The sequence below is a fragment of the Melozone crissalis genome, unplaced genomic scaffold (assembly GCF_028551555.1).
Source record: "Melozone crissalis strain CALT ecotype California unplaced genomic scaffold, PUWL_Pcris_2 ptg000023l_1, whole genome shotgun sequence".
Taxonomy (NCBI): Eukaryota; Metazoa; Chordata; class Aves; order Passeriformes; family Passerellidae; genus Melozone; species Melozone crissalis.
In genome coordinates, this window is record NW_026535801.1 from 13,255,805 (window position 1) to 13,271,067 (window position 15,263).

General features: G+C 40.4%; 1 protein-coding gene across 1 annotated transcript in view; it reads right to left on the reverse strand.

The window, feature by feature from the left end:
- Positions 1-6,423: 6,423 nt before the first annotated feature.
- The window catches only part of HECW2 (HECT, C2 and WW domain containing E3 ubiquitin protein ligase 2), a 143,413-nt gene continuing 134,573 nt past the window's right edge, over positions 6,424-15,263 (reverse strand). The window contains exons 28-29 of the mRNA XM_054277876.1: positions 14,554-14,666; positions 6,424-9,102 (exon numbers count right to left, since the gene is read on the reverse strand). Of these exons, the coding sequence (XP_054133851.1) occupies positions 8,991-9,102; positions 14,554-14,666 (225 nt within the window). The 3' untranslated portion in view covers positions 6,424-8,990. The remainder of the gene's footprint in view (positions 9,103-14,553; positions 14,667-15,263) is intronic.

Consider the following 15,263-nt stretch of genomic DNA (forward strand, 5'->3'; position numbering starts at 1 on the left):
TAAGGTTGTTTTTTTTTTCATATGTAGCTCTTATTCAAATTATGTTGCATATGGCTGAAGAATCCTTAATTTTCCCAGTTCCAAAATCATGGTTTGTAATATGCCGAACTCCACAGACCACCAGAAACCACTTAGCAAAGGAGATGTCAGAAAGAGTATCTTGTGGTTTCTCTAAAGGTTTTTAAATGCTGCAAAAAGACAGAATGCTCTAAAGGTACTCACTTCAAAAAGGATGTTGCAACATATTCAGAGGCACAATAAAAGAGATGTTTTACAAAGCAGATTTTGTAAGAAGATTTATTTTAATTAAGTGATTTCATGATGAAACATGGTCTTAAACAAAATAGAGATCAGTATGAAAATAAAATTATACACAGAAAATTCTTTTCCCCAAATGTTTTTGAATAACAGGGAATACAACACAACAGTCCTGTATTCAAATTATGTAAATCTGTGAGCAGTCAAACATTATAGTACATTCCTTGAAGCCAGGCACAATGACACACATTGTGTGCCCCTGTAACACACTCAACACATTTTCTATCTCTCCTCTCTGCCTCGAAGAAAAAAATCCTGAAATGTAATGCAATGTAAATAGGGAAAAGGAGGGAAACATCTTAATGCTTGAAGCAGGTATTCCCCATTTAGTGTTTTGTGAAAGTCATGTACCAAATTCAGATGAAACTTAAACTGGCTTGTAGAAAGATAGAAAAACTTGGAATTGTATTTGATATACAGTCTTGTGAACACTTTAACTGAAAAGTATGGAAAGGATTAAAAAATACACCATGTTCTACTTAAAGCTTAGAAATAAATATGCACTCCATATTCTCAGTGCCTGAAATTCTTTAAAAACAAAGAACTTGGTATAAAATTATATCAAGTAATTGTCAAAAATGCGGAAGATGCACCTATAATCCTGTTAGATTCTGGATGCCTGCATCCCCACTACAAAAACTTGTAAAACTCTACACACTTTGAAACATGCTGAAAAACCCAAACTGTAACCTAGCAAGGGCAGGAACATCAACTGACTTGAGGGTAGCAGTATTGCACACCACATCCTTCATTACCTTCTTCTCCTCTAAAGATCTTTCTTTCCATACTGTACCAGCCCTTACAAGTACAAATGTTCAGTCAATTATTCAAAAAGCAGCCTTGCTGATCAGGATTCATGGATGCCCTCAAGGCTACGTCATTCCCAGGAAAAACAGCGTGCAAAGAAAAAGCATCCTTCACATGTGATTTATGTAGTTAATATTATCATAATTCTCCTCCTCCCTGCAATGCTGATAATAAACAGCAGTCTCCTGAGTGTTGCAGACTCATTGCAGAAAAATGTCCTGCTGAATGGCACTATTGAACCAGTATGGTTCAACATGGGAGTTGTCTTCTCATTTAGGACTTCAAGTTTATATAAACTCCTACCATCTCAGTGACCATGTTGCAGAAGAAAACTCACAATGAATTCCTCTCCTGACTCTCATATTCAATCATTCAATAGTCTTGTCTTTCAGGTAAAAAAAAGTAGGCCAACTTTTAGGTGCAGAAACCCATCATGAAACCCTCCCACTCTCTTACACAGTATTTTTTTTTAATAATGTCATTAGAGTGTGAATGGAATCAAGACTTGCATCTGCATGGGTAACATTACCTAGGTCATTGAGAAAATTCTAATTACCCTAAGTAAGATTTGGAAGTGCCCCATCAATCTTTCTCTTTGTCAAAATGCGTGGTCCTTATACAATCATAATGCAAATATCAAGTTATCTTTAAAAAAACCCCAAAATCTGCATTTTGCACATCTAAATATTAGGGATTTGGCCCATCACATTGAAAAGGTAAAGTCACCATTGGTTGTGATGATTTAATCTTTTATCAGAAATGGTATAATAAACAGTCATTACTTGTACAACAAAAGACCACTTCCAGACACCACCCTTATTTTATTTAGGAGCCTTCGTTTTCCTGAAAACAGCCCAAATAAAAAAAACAACCCAGTCCCAATAAAACAAAACAAAAAAGACAAACCACATAGAAGTAAATTTTCTGATTGTGTACTTAGATTTTCAAAAGCTAATAATCAGTTAAAGCATGTCCTGCAGTTGCAGTAACACCAATGTATTTCAGGATGAGCAGTCATTTTTTCCTAGGTGCATTATCATAGCCTAATTTTCAAGCAGGAAGTGTCCTGTTTTATATCCCAGGGCTCATCACAGCTCACTGTCCTGCTCCCTACCCTCGAAGTGCAGTCCTTTTTCTGAGCCTCCTCTCAGCCTTGTGCTCACTCCAGCCTCCTCCACGGCTCTATCTCGTGTGCTGCGTGGAACTGCCCTGTCTTATCATTACAGCACCTACAATTACATTCCTGCTGAGAATTATTTATGAGGCTTCCCAGATTTATTTTCTTATTCATACAGTAATCGACTTTAAAATTAGTGAGCTCCAACGTCTGACTGCAGTCAGCATCGCAATCAAATATGATGTCTCAGCAAAATCCTCTTTTATTGACCTTATACTGCTGGATGGGCATTTCTAACTATGAAAAATGTAATCCTCATTTCAAATGGAAGATGTTGAATAGTCAGTGGAGTGTGTCATGAGCTGCTTGTATAGCAAGTAGCAGGCATCAGAGAAACAACGAGCTTTTGGGGAAAATCCAGCTCAAGGGCTGCATGAGAAAGCCTCCAGCTGTGAAAGGTACAGTCCTCACTATGGGAACAGATCTCCTGTTGCTGTGATTTCTGGATCAGCATCACCTGCCTCATTGCAAAGGCTCTGCACCCACCTGGCCAACAGCCTGGGGCAGCCCATGGGGCCCACAAATTCTGGCAATATAAAACATTGCAAGCAAAATCTCCCGTCTCATTAACTCTGCAAAACCAAAACCAAAAGACATTTTACCCTTGGATGTCTAATCAACTGTTTTCAAAACCACTTTTATGACTATTTTTATTGAACAGCTCAGTCTTGATGTGAGAGTAACAGTCATCCTGTTGACTGGACTGAGGGAGCTGCTTTTGAAAGCAAACCCAAACCAGAGTCTTACTGTGATACTACAGCTCCAGTCAGTGTAGGTGGTCAGCAATTGTCTCTGGGTGATTGCAGGATTATGTGCAGTCAAAAGGGAAGGGATCGATGGCTTTGGAAGGCAGCCCAGAATAAGGGAGACCAGAGTCCTGTGGCGTTCTAGGTCTATACATTTAAAAGCTAATGATGCCAGCACAAAGGGATGTTAAATTAGTTGAACAATATACCTCCTGAGTGCTTAACAAAAGCCTCCAAGTAGGCAAGGCTTTTTCTAACACGGGCTGAATGAGAAGCTTCTCAAAGTTCTGAAAACAAGAAACAACTGAAACCCAAAAGATAAAGTTTCATTATTCAGAAGTTTTTTAATGGGTGAAAGGATTGAGAGCAGCATAGCTCAGCTCCCTTTCACATCCATCACAGCTTTGAGAAATTTGTCAGAATACATCTCCAGTTAAAATTTTAGTATCATTATTCTGCAATGTAATCTGAAAGGAAACAAGTTCAGATTTTGAAATATTGACTTAGAAAGGGGCTAATCAATAGGTGTAGCAACTATTTCACATAGTCCTCAGGAGGTATTTTTAAATGCATTTAGAATACATACAGACACTTCAATGGATTGTAACCATTCCAGGAGTCCTTGACTGTCATCCTTTTACCAAAAATCAGGAGGAACCTTTCTAAACAGCGGCCAGAAGGTCAGTCATACAAAACACAATTATCAAATAATCATGGTTTCACCTTAAAATACCTATAGAGTAATATGGCTCTGAGCAAAACCTATGAAGTAAAGTCCTAAAGGAAAATATTTAGTAAAAATACTACAAATGTTTAAGTAAAAAATATTTCACAGCAATGAATATCCCAAATAGTAGTAGCCTAATGCCAAAATTAGTCAGTCTAAAGCTGAACAGAAGCACTATGAAGTTCACGGTCTATTTGGAAGACATGCAAAATATAAATCACATCTTTCATTGTGAAAATTCTGTGTTTGGAGGGTCAGCATTGTAATTCTGCATACTGCTAACTGATGTGGGTTATGCTGCCTTTAGTAAAGTTATTATTTTCCTCTACTATTTATCTAACATATATTTAGTTTTCCAGCAAACAAGTAATTTCAAATTCGACCCCCAAAAATTTTTTATTGCAAAATATTTAGGCAAAAGGTTAAACTAGTCCAAGAGCAGCCACTGTCATTGCACTAACAAAATCATGAAGAATTTTCTACTTAAACTGATGAGCCAGTCAACCCATAGCATTTCTGCAGTTCTGCTTTATAGCACATAATTGAGCCCAAAACACAAACAGTTTAAGAAGCCAGCTTTGAGTATTTTTCTGAAATTTTGCTTGGAGTTCAATTGCTTGCCTAGAGAGAAAAGGATGAGAAGGGAAAACAACAGTAGATGAAAGCTACATCTGCAGTCTTATGACTGGAGAGCAACCTTCTTCTCAATTCCCATTGGTACTAACAGGAATATATTAACCCTCCACATAAAAAAAGTGGCAGGAAAACCAACACTATTAGTATAATTTAATGCAGATAAGTTTCATTCACTGAAAAGAAGTAACTTGCTTTATGCTATGGGACATGAACTTACACTGGCCATTCAAACACAGCTGCTGAAGCTTCCCTGATGTGAACAGGGATTCCCTTAGATCAGAGACAGCCTGCTCCAAGCAGTTCCATAAAACTCTGCAGCTACCACTGCAGAAACTCAGTAAGCATCTGGAATTTATACTGCTGAGATTACATTTAACAACCAGATGATACCATTGCAAATGCTCCAGAAGGAATTTTTTTAAAAACTTTTTTTAAAGGATTAAAAATACATAAGAAACCACGAACCTCTTCTGTTTCCTATAATTTTAAACAGAGCAACCTACCAGTCGGCTGCTCTGCCAGTCCAGCTCCAAGCAGCAGCTCTGTGTGATGTCCTGCCAGGGCACTGCTGCCCCGATTCCCGGTTCCCCAAATATTACAGCTATTCCCCGCCCCCGGGGCTGCCTGCTGCCATGTGCAGCTCATGTGGTGCTGCCCCTGAGCAGCCTTGCCTGGGAACGCACACAAGAGCTCACCCCACTTACTCTCTAAGCCATGCTAGCATTCTTCATGGTAAGGTCAGTACAGGAGAATGAAAATGATGTTTAAAAGCAAAAGGAAGGAAATGTTTGATGAATACCAAGGAAAAACAGCAGGCAGGGAGTGGGTGGGGAAGAAGTTCTGGATGGAAAGGCTTTCCTGTCCTGCCCTGCCAGGTGCTGCTGGCGCTGTGACAGAGGTGGTACATGGCTGTGCCCTGCTGCTGTGGGCAAAGGCACCACTCCCCTCACTGCTGCTGGCCCACAGACTCTCAATGGTGACTGCTACAGCAGGTGCCCCACTGCACAGCTTCATTGATTCCAAGCTTTTGTGGTGTATTTAGGAGTGTTCTGGCTGTAACCTGACTGCCAGCAGTGCCAGGTGAGCAAAGCACACCTCTGCTGGGCTGGCACACTGTGACCTGGGGAGAGAGGCCCTGCCCTGGCATGTGTGGCACAGAGGCCACTCTGCTGCCAGCCTGCCCAGCCTGCAGTGACCTGGGAGCTGCTTTCTGGCTGGTGATGTGTGGCTCCACTTCCCAGCAGAGCAGGAAACATGGGCTGCAGGAAACAATTCCTGCAGGGACATCCCCTGCCAGCCTCTGTGTGATGGAGATGCTGTGGGTTAAGTTAGTATGAGCTGTCATTGGCTGAAGGGATTCTTCTGTCCACTTTTTTCCTTCCTAAATGCAAAGCTCCTTAGCACCATCTGGAAAAGCTCCAAGGAGATACAGAGCTTTGGAAGGGCTCCCCAGCCTTGCTCTGTGTGGACCCTCATCCCTGCAACACTGTGTCATAAGCAATAGCATTGTGGTGGCCTGCTGCAGTCAGCTGCAGGACATGAAAGCTGGCTTTCCTTGGGACACATTAAATGGGAATGGCTTCCAAAACCAAAGGGAGAACATTCCAAGCAGTGGCCAGGACATGTGGGTATCTGACTAAGCTCAGGCTTCCTCTCCTCTACTCCCTCCTTGCTAATCCCTTGGAGCAGCAGCATCCCTTACACGTCACAAAGAGCCAAGTGCTCGAGGCAGCACAGGGAGCTGTACCCAGCTGACACCTCAACCTTCCCACAGCGCTTTTCTGGAGTCCCCCAGGGGATGTTGGCAGCAAAGGAGGAAGCAGCAACTTCTCCTTAGTCTCTCTTGGCTTCAGTGCTACAAAGACTCTGGATTTTTTTAAAATTTATCTATTTTCTAACTGACAGCTGCCCCACTCATGACCCTGTCACATCCTCACAGAATAGTGGATTATCATGGCTGATTTCAATTATTTTTACATGCATAAATACAGAAAAAAATTGGGTGCAGTAGATATATTTAAATAAAAATTGACAAGATGCATTTATTGTTTTAGTTTTGTACAAAAGCATAACTTAAAAGGCAAACTAGTATAAACTTACTTTGTGCCAAATATTTAAACTTTTCATTCCAAAGAGTATCTGGTTCAAAACTTGTAGATACAGTTTCCACCTGGGAAATCTCTTTTTTAAGACCACAGATAACACAGTATTGTAAAATGAAAATTCTGTAGTCCCTCAACCAATCAGAAGTTGCATTCTGCTCTGAGTGCCAGACTTTTAGCTACTCAGTGAATGGATCCCGTGAAACATGAGCCATGCTGGAGTGACCTGCTGAAAAGTCAGTTTGCCTACTCTCGTTCATGTTCTGAAGAGAGATGTGCATTAGGACCCGTGACATGCAATCTTAGCAAAGACTGATAAATACACGTGTAGAAACAGGGCGATGTGTTTGGATTTTTCTTTGCTACTTCATATCAGCCAGAAGTAGCTTAAGAAAACCTAAGTTACTTAAGAGAGTCCCAGATGTCATGCAGAAGCTCAATTATCCTTGAAATAAAAGAATGCTTTCGCCCTGATTTTGCTTTTCCTTAGCACATGTGCCATTTCCTCAGTAAGTTTGAAGGGTTTTCTCAGTCACCACCACAGCTGCAGCTGCCTTTGCCTCGGGGGGTGGCTGGCAGTCTCTGCTGACGACATCTCCAGGGACACTCGCCTCTGCTGGAACAAACCTCCCAGCAGAACAAGCAGGACACCTCCCTCAGACGCCCCTTCAAGAGCCGCCAAAGCGAGAAGGTTACTGCAAAAGCTACCTTCCCCACAGAACAGAGCTTGCTGTGCTGCAGCACTACCAAAGGGCTAGCACAGAGCTGGATTCGTGTTCTTGTCATCCAGTGTCCAAGCACAACTCCTGCCATTTGAAAATGTGGTGGATGCAGCGCGTGACGGCAGCTGTGCGAGAAATGAGGCACAGCTGCACGAGTGTTCCACAAGACCATCTGGAGGAAAAGTACCAAAAATAGAAGCGAGCAAGCCTCGTGTATTTCAGCAAAATTAAGCATAAAGAAATCGGTGTCCATGCAGTGTTTGATATGCCATAGAAACTGCTGCAAATAACACTGGATAAGAAAACTATTTATCAGTGAAAATGCAAGCTTGGACACTACGAACAGTTTACATCTTGTAGGTGTTCACTGATACAGGACAGTGGCATTATGACCAGTGGCTCACCTTAAAGAAGTTATTCATGGTTTTCCAAATGAGCTAGTGTTTTACAGTGCTGTACAAATAAAAAGTTGTGGGGAGCATATGAAATATCTGTATTAAATTCCACTGCATTAAGTTATCCAATGCATGAAAAATGACCCAGATGCATTTAAAATAAATGCATATTACAATATCACATATAGTATTATAAAATTATTACTTATGTGCACAGTCCTGATATCTATAGACATGGCACTGTGAAGAAAGCCTGGTTCCTAAGCATTTTTATAGATATTTGATAGTGATGCAATTTGCTATCAGTCAGATCATAATGTCCCTTCAACTTTGGTACATTCAGTGCAAAATATTTTCGGGAGATTTTTTTACTCTTATAAAAATAAAAGGCATTTTTTTCCCTGGAGAGTGCTTAAAGAATAAACACTAGCAGAATGTCTGTTCAAGCATGGAAAGTGACAAAACAGAAATAACACTTTTGTTTGCTTGTTTCCTGTTTACACTCTAAGAAACATAATATAACGAACTTATAAAAATAAACAGAAGTCACTGTGTTAGGGTTTTTTTCCTGATATGCTGTGATAAATTGCTAGTTTCTTCTTAAAATAGTTTCCATGCAGTATAAAGCATAAAATCAGTCTTATTAAGTTATTAAGTTCATTGTAACAGCTCATATTTTGTCATACACACCACTGGCAAATGCATTTTCACAAACCTCCTCAATGCACAAGCTGTTGTTACATCCTTTGTTGCTGATTTTCCTTCCAACTAACTTCTGCCCCAGGAACTGGAGCTCTATGGTGTTCTCCATGCAGGCACTCACAGTCTTAGGTAAAGCAAGACTATGCTGTTATAACATATGGCATAAAGTAATGTACCTTCATTAATTAAAAAAAAAAGAATTTATAAAAGTTCAGTTGTATGCTTTTTTTGATAATTTACTGGGTAGGTAAGGGACTGAATGATTTCACATTTTGACTTGAATTTTCTATTGAACAACTTTGATGAAATCCAGTCCTTGGGTACATGTCAGTTTTGCAGTAGCCAAACGGATCACAACATGGCATCACGTTTCTGGTTTGCTCAGAACATAAACTTAAGAAGTGTAGCCATCCCAAAACCCCATGGATTGCAAGACTTGGCTTTCCCTGCACACCAGGCACACTCTAGTTTCACTGTTGAGAATTCTGCCACTACCACAATGCTGTTTAATTGCTTCACAAGCTCCTTCGTGGAACCTCATTATTTGAATTGCACCATGAAACAATTTTCCTCTAGGGAATCCAATACAAAAGTTCATTCATTCCTTGAGAAGACAGATCCACAAAAGTCCAATGAGCTGGGCACTGTGGTTTGTGTATCACTCAAGTCCAAAAGTACTTGTCTCTTCTACTGCTGTCAACAGTTTTTCATATAACATAGAGAATGATGGGTAAGGGGGAAGGTCCAGACGATTGAAACAAGTGTGAGCCCTGAGGGGAAAAAGAGAGAGGAGGTGAAGAAGTGCATTATTTGAAAAGTTCAAAAGAGAACATACAGATTGGTATGTGCTTGGATAGAGATGGGCAGATAGTATTCTTTTGGAAGACTTTGTTCTGTCAAATGATGTTTTCCAATTGAACAGGTAGTGAGGTTTAATCTACTTTCTTCTCATTAAAATAAGCCAGTAGGAAGCATTTATGAAGCTCTTTAGAAACATACTGACAGTCCAAAAGGCATGGGATAGATTTTATCCATCAAATGTGCATGAGAAAAAAAAAAGAATGATTTGGCATGGCACAAGTCAAACAGTCTGGTCTGAAATCTTGGCTTTAAATGTGTCTTCTGAGATGCAGCCTTTCTTTTTTGTATGGATGATATTTGAATACTGTATTTGCACTGATCAGATATTTCCACATATCTCCAGATCTACAGTGGTAAAAGACAGATAAATTAGATGCTCTTCCTTCTACAGTTCCTTGGCATATGGATGGTGTTGCTGAGGCAGACTGCTTGTGCTGATATTCCCAATGGACAGAAGATTTTGGAATTACAAAAAAGCCATGCACAAACCTGGTTGCTAGAGGTTGCCCTGCTTTCTGAAGTGTGTGATCATGCAATTTATTTCTCAGTTTTTGAAGTCCATCTACCTGAAGTTTGTTGACACATTTGGAACTGTCTCTCAAATCCTCTTCCAGGGAATGAAAAGGGAGATAACAAAGGTTTCTCTTCATATGGAACCATAGATATCATTGCCTGACCTCAGGGCATGCTAAGGATGGTATTTTCTAAAACACTGAGGTGGATGAGTCTGCCCTAATGAAATAGACAATGTAACTATTAATGTGATGGGATCTTGAGGATGAAATGATGCAAAGAGAAACTGGAAGAGGCATCTCTTCTACTCTAAAGCTTTGTAACACAGCCTCACTTTAGATTGATTTTCTAATTTTAGCAGGTCTCTGTTTACAAATACTTCAATCTTTTGCAATAAAATACATCATAGAGTTATTTATTTAAGTTCAATCCAGCTGAAAACCAAACTCCTCCTGCAGTGCCCTGCCCTTCATCAGCATGATCTGTATTATGCATAAATATGTAACATGTTAATGGAAGAACTGAACAAGCTCCCTCCTCACAGCAAACACATCTCCTCATTTAACCTACCCAGTCCCAGAAATCCAGCTGTCTACCACAGACCTGTACAGACTTCCTCTGAGCCAGAAAGTACTGCCTTCCACGTGAGCAAATTCATTAATTGCCACTTTAAGTGCCTCTCAGCTCCCAGCTATGGGAATGGAACATGAAGTGAAGTGGGTTAATCTCACTTGTTAAAAAACCTCAGAATCCATCACAAACTGGAACTCATTGAAGCTGAAACACCCACTCAGTTACAGCCTTGTAGTGTCATAAAAATATCAGGCTGAAGATATGTATACACAGCACACAAGGTCACACCATTATTATAAACACAGTCCAAACACCAAATATGCAATCACTTAAAAAAACATTGCCTTTAGCACCCTCCCCAAATGCAGTACTCTTAGAAGAACACTGCTGGTACACGCTGTGTACCAGAGATGGCATTTCCCCACTCCATATTCCAGGGGTCTGGCAAAATTTTTGTACCCAGACATCTCTCTAAGGCTCCTGGACAAAAGCTTTAAGTCCTCCTTCACCTTTCCAAAAATCTTATAAAATAACATCTGTGATACAGACTATATTGCTCCATGTCCTGCAGAGTACTTTAAAAAATTGAAAATAGTCTCTTATGAAGAAAGAGACCGATTTAAGACCAGTAGCAACAGGAACTCAGTGATCCCTTGAATTCAATGTAGAGTGTTGAAGAGTCTTAGGCAATTAAGAGCCTAACCACATGCTTCTGCTCCATGGGGCTGACAGGCACTCATTAGAACTATGGATCATGCTGTGTGGGCTGTAAAACCACAAATTATAAAAGACACAGTATATAATTAGCAAGGGATTCATTACTAACTGGTTTAATAGTAAGCTGGCATGTTGTTTACATTTATTAAGAGAACTGAGTTTTATCTTATTTTGAGGGCAATTTTGAAAATGGAATCACTTACTGTGGAAAACCAAGTAATTAAAAAAGACAAAAACAAGACCTTTTTCTTCTGAGGCGATGCAAGCTTTTCCAACCCCAGCACACAACCTCCTAAGTCCTTGAGACAAACGTGTTTCTTTCCTTCTGGGTAGTATCTTCCCATTCCAACATTTCAAACCACATGGGCACTGACTGTTCCTCTTCCTGGGCTCACATCTTATGACAACATAAAACCCGTCTTGGTTCCTAAAGTCTATGTTCTCAGATTCCCAATTAAATTCCCCTTCATTTTGATTACCATAGTAAAAGAGAGTGATTTAGGATTAAAATGCAGTAGTCAGACATAAATATAATTTCTAAATGAATCATCACATGAATGAATAAATAATGGTCAGCAATGAACCTGGAATCAATTTCTCAGCATGGGAATGAACAGAAAGAGTACTGGTCCCTTCCCCTAGTTTAGTCTAATCTGCAACACAGTGTAAAAGAAGGAAGTAGAAGTGGCAATGGGGTAGCAATAGTTAAGCTAGACCCATAATAATCAACTTTTCCAGAGCATTTTACATGCTACCTAGTTAGTGTCAAAGACAGCAATGCAAGCTGGGCAACCTGACATGTGCCTCACAGAAATCTCACTGTTTGGATTCAGCAGAGCTGATTACACAGCAGTCAGAACAGTGGGAACTAGGCAAACATTTAGTGAAAACTTTTGTGTTTACATTCACAGCTGCTCAGGCTACAGTCACATACCTAAGTGACTATCCTAGCTGCCCTTTGTGTCTCAGACCAGGAAGAAGAGATGGGGATGGGTATTCTTATGTGTTTTCAGCACTGCAGTAATGTTTTTAGAAACAGGAAGAAACAAAGTCCACTGACCCGTTAAATCCTCATTTTTGCCACCTGAGCACCGAGCACTATCAAATTTCACAGGCACTCCTGCTAAGAGGGCAATTTACAAAGTACAACACTGCTAGGAGTGAGTGATGGTGCCTTAACATAAAAGCCTTAGTTATCAGAGAATCAGTGGGAGTCACAGAGTCCTAGGGCAGCGTTCCCAGCAGATCCAGCGATGTGTTTACACATGCTGGGCTTGTTTGGAAACCTCTTGAAAGCTGCTACTCGGGGTTGTAGTTACTGATGTGTTACCTCCAAGCCAGCAGTACCTGGTGTTTGCACAGGGGGTCTGAGGGGCTGCTGAGACCCAGGCTGAAGCTGCACTGCATCCAAGAACTACACATGTAAAAATGCAAATAGCACTTTTGGCTTGTGGCTTAACCCATTTCAGTGCTAACATGGAAGAGGTTTCATTTTTTATGAGATCAAGGTTTACCATGTGTGAATACCAGGAACTGCTTGCTCATAATGACTGTAGGTGTTCATCACACACAGGTGTTTTTATTTTAATTCTCACATTTGTATGGTACAAACGATCCAGAGAGACAAAATTCAAATGTTTGCTAACCAAGGGAAAGTGGGGTAAGTGAAATTTCAATGAATGATACAATCTCTTAAATGTGAGGAGCTGGCAATTCCCCTACACTTGTTGAACAGCCTATGACAGCAAAGATCCTCAACATGTTTCTCCATATTGCACTTTTGGAAGCAGTTTTATTCTGCAATTTATCACAACCAGGGTTCTGCATAACCTTTCCAGAGGAAATTCTGAACATCCTGTTCTGGCAGGTCTTGACCTTTTCCAAGCTCTGCTTGCAAGCACCACGAATTTCAGCTTCAGAGAATATATGGAAAAAATAATGCAATCTCTCTTCTAACTTAAACTCACAAAAAAAAAAAAATCTTGATTTTGAAGTCAGAAATTATTTTTTAAAAAGTCACAACTTTTACTTCTTAAACAGAATCAAAGCTAGTCCATAGGCCAATCATAATCAAACTATAAAGGAGACTTATTGGGCTACAAGATATTACTAGGTCCCCAAATGACATTTGATATGAAATAGCAATTTTCAGGATTTGGATTCCTTTAATCCTCAGTTGCCTGGCTCTCATTTGTGCTGTAAACAGGAAAGATGGCTCTGTTTAAATGCCACCTGCTGTGCCTGTGGATTTCACAGCACCACTTCTGTGTCCATGACCTTCTCCATGCAGTTCTGATGGCAGCAGCCAACCCAAGAGACATCTCTGCCTCTGACCTTGTGCTGGAGGAAAAACCTACATGTTGCTGGTCAGAGAGACTCTGAGTGTCTTTGACAGCCACCCTGTGTCTAAGATGAGATTCTGAATGCAAGTTATTCCTGAGGCACCTCGTTTATGAGGAGTGGGTTTTTGATTAGGGTTGAGCTGCCTCCACGATCAGCCCAGCCCAAAGCCGCCTCCAGAGGCTGTACACAGCATACTAAAGCTGAGGTGTGATTGAGCAGCGTTAGGCTGCCCACACTCCACACACTAATCTGTGTCTAACCACTCCTAACCCATTCTAGAGGCTGCAGAATCACAGAACTGGGTGAAAGAAAATCTCCCAGCTATCAGTCTCATCACAGTAAGGACAATAACCTGTAATTTTCTGTCAATGAAGAAACCAAGCTGAAGGTGGTTTTTTCATCATTCACATTATTAGTCTAGTCCTGGCATTGTTACCACGGACCTTTGAAGAGAACTCTTTTTTCTGCTCCAAAAACTGGAAAGTTTTTTTTTTTTTTTTTTTTAATCTTTTCATCCTATTCCTCTAAACTTGCCCTACCCAATATAAATTGCAAGGGCTTGTACATCTCAAGTCCTGCTTTCATATCTTGGACTCTGATGCTGTTCCTTTACCCTCTTCACCTATTTCAATTGATCTTAGTTGTTCTCTTTGAAATCCTCACCTTTTTTTTTGTCTCTCTTGCTTCTTCTCAAGTGAAATTACTCCCTCCCACCTATTCTGCACTCACAGCTTTCTTCCTCAGTATTTGTTAACCCTCGACATCAGACCAAGCATAAAAATTGTATCACTAAACTATACTATAAAGCCCATGTCTGATGCAAAAAACAGGATAGTAGCTTTCAGTCACAGTCAGAAGAGCTACTTCATTTTAATTCATATTGATTTTTGCTCCTAACTTGTGAACTGCATGTTCAGTAAGTAAATACTTGCACATTTAATCAAATGTAATAAAGAAAGTCAGAAGTAGCTATCATTGTAAGATAATTTTCCATGAGAACAACACTACAATATGGAAGTCAGCCACAGTTGCACTGCCCTGTCCAGCTTAAGAGAACAAAACTGAGTTCAAACCAAAAGGGATGCATCAGACACTGCAACAACAGGGAAGGAAATTTGCATGTGAGGGAAGGTATATTTGCATATTTTGTTAATGTTTGTCCAGCAGGTGATCTGTTCCCCCAGAGTGGCCCTGTGAAGCCCCCAGAGCTGTACCTTGGAAGAGCAGTGATCTTCCCCCACTTCTCCACGCAGAAGCGCCTGGGCCCATTGCTGCCCCGCAGAGAGGCAAAGCCTTCGTAGGGAATGCTGGACGTGCCTGTGACAAACTGGCAGCACAAACACCCATCAGGACAGGCTGCACACAGGGGCTGGGGGACACAGCAGCACTCCCACCACAGCCCAGACACATTTGGAAAAGCATTTGCAAAGCAAGGAAATTCGTGAGGCACAAGCAATAAATGCTACTTTACATGGAGCTAAGGGCAAACACCATTTCCTGGCTGGGCTCTAGAAGAGGCAGCTTAGCAGATTAATTTCCTCCAAAGGTTTTCTTCTGCATAAATATTGTATAATAACATACTATCAGTATCCAGTTACTCAGACTTAAGCCTAAGTGAGTTTTTTGCTGCTGTTTCCTGCATTAAAAGGAACTAATACAAAACATAGTAATATCCAGTGGCTTTGTGTTATGCCTTTTTAGCTATATGGATTTCCTTTGCTTTATAAACCACAACTAACTACTGTAAGAAAAGGACAAAATTCTAAAGGTTAGATATGCCCACTGACATTTGCTGAAATATACTGACTGGTGAGCAGTTTTATTTACAACCTGTCATGAACAGATCAAATGTAGCTTTTGACAGATCAGAGACTATTTAATTTGTAATGACCTGGATATTACAAAGATTTCTGACTAACAGATG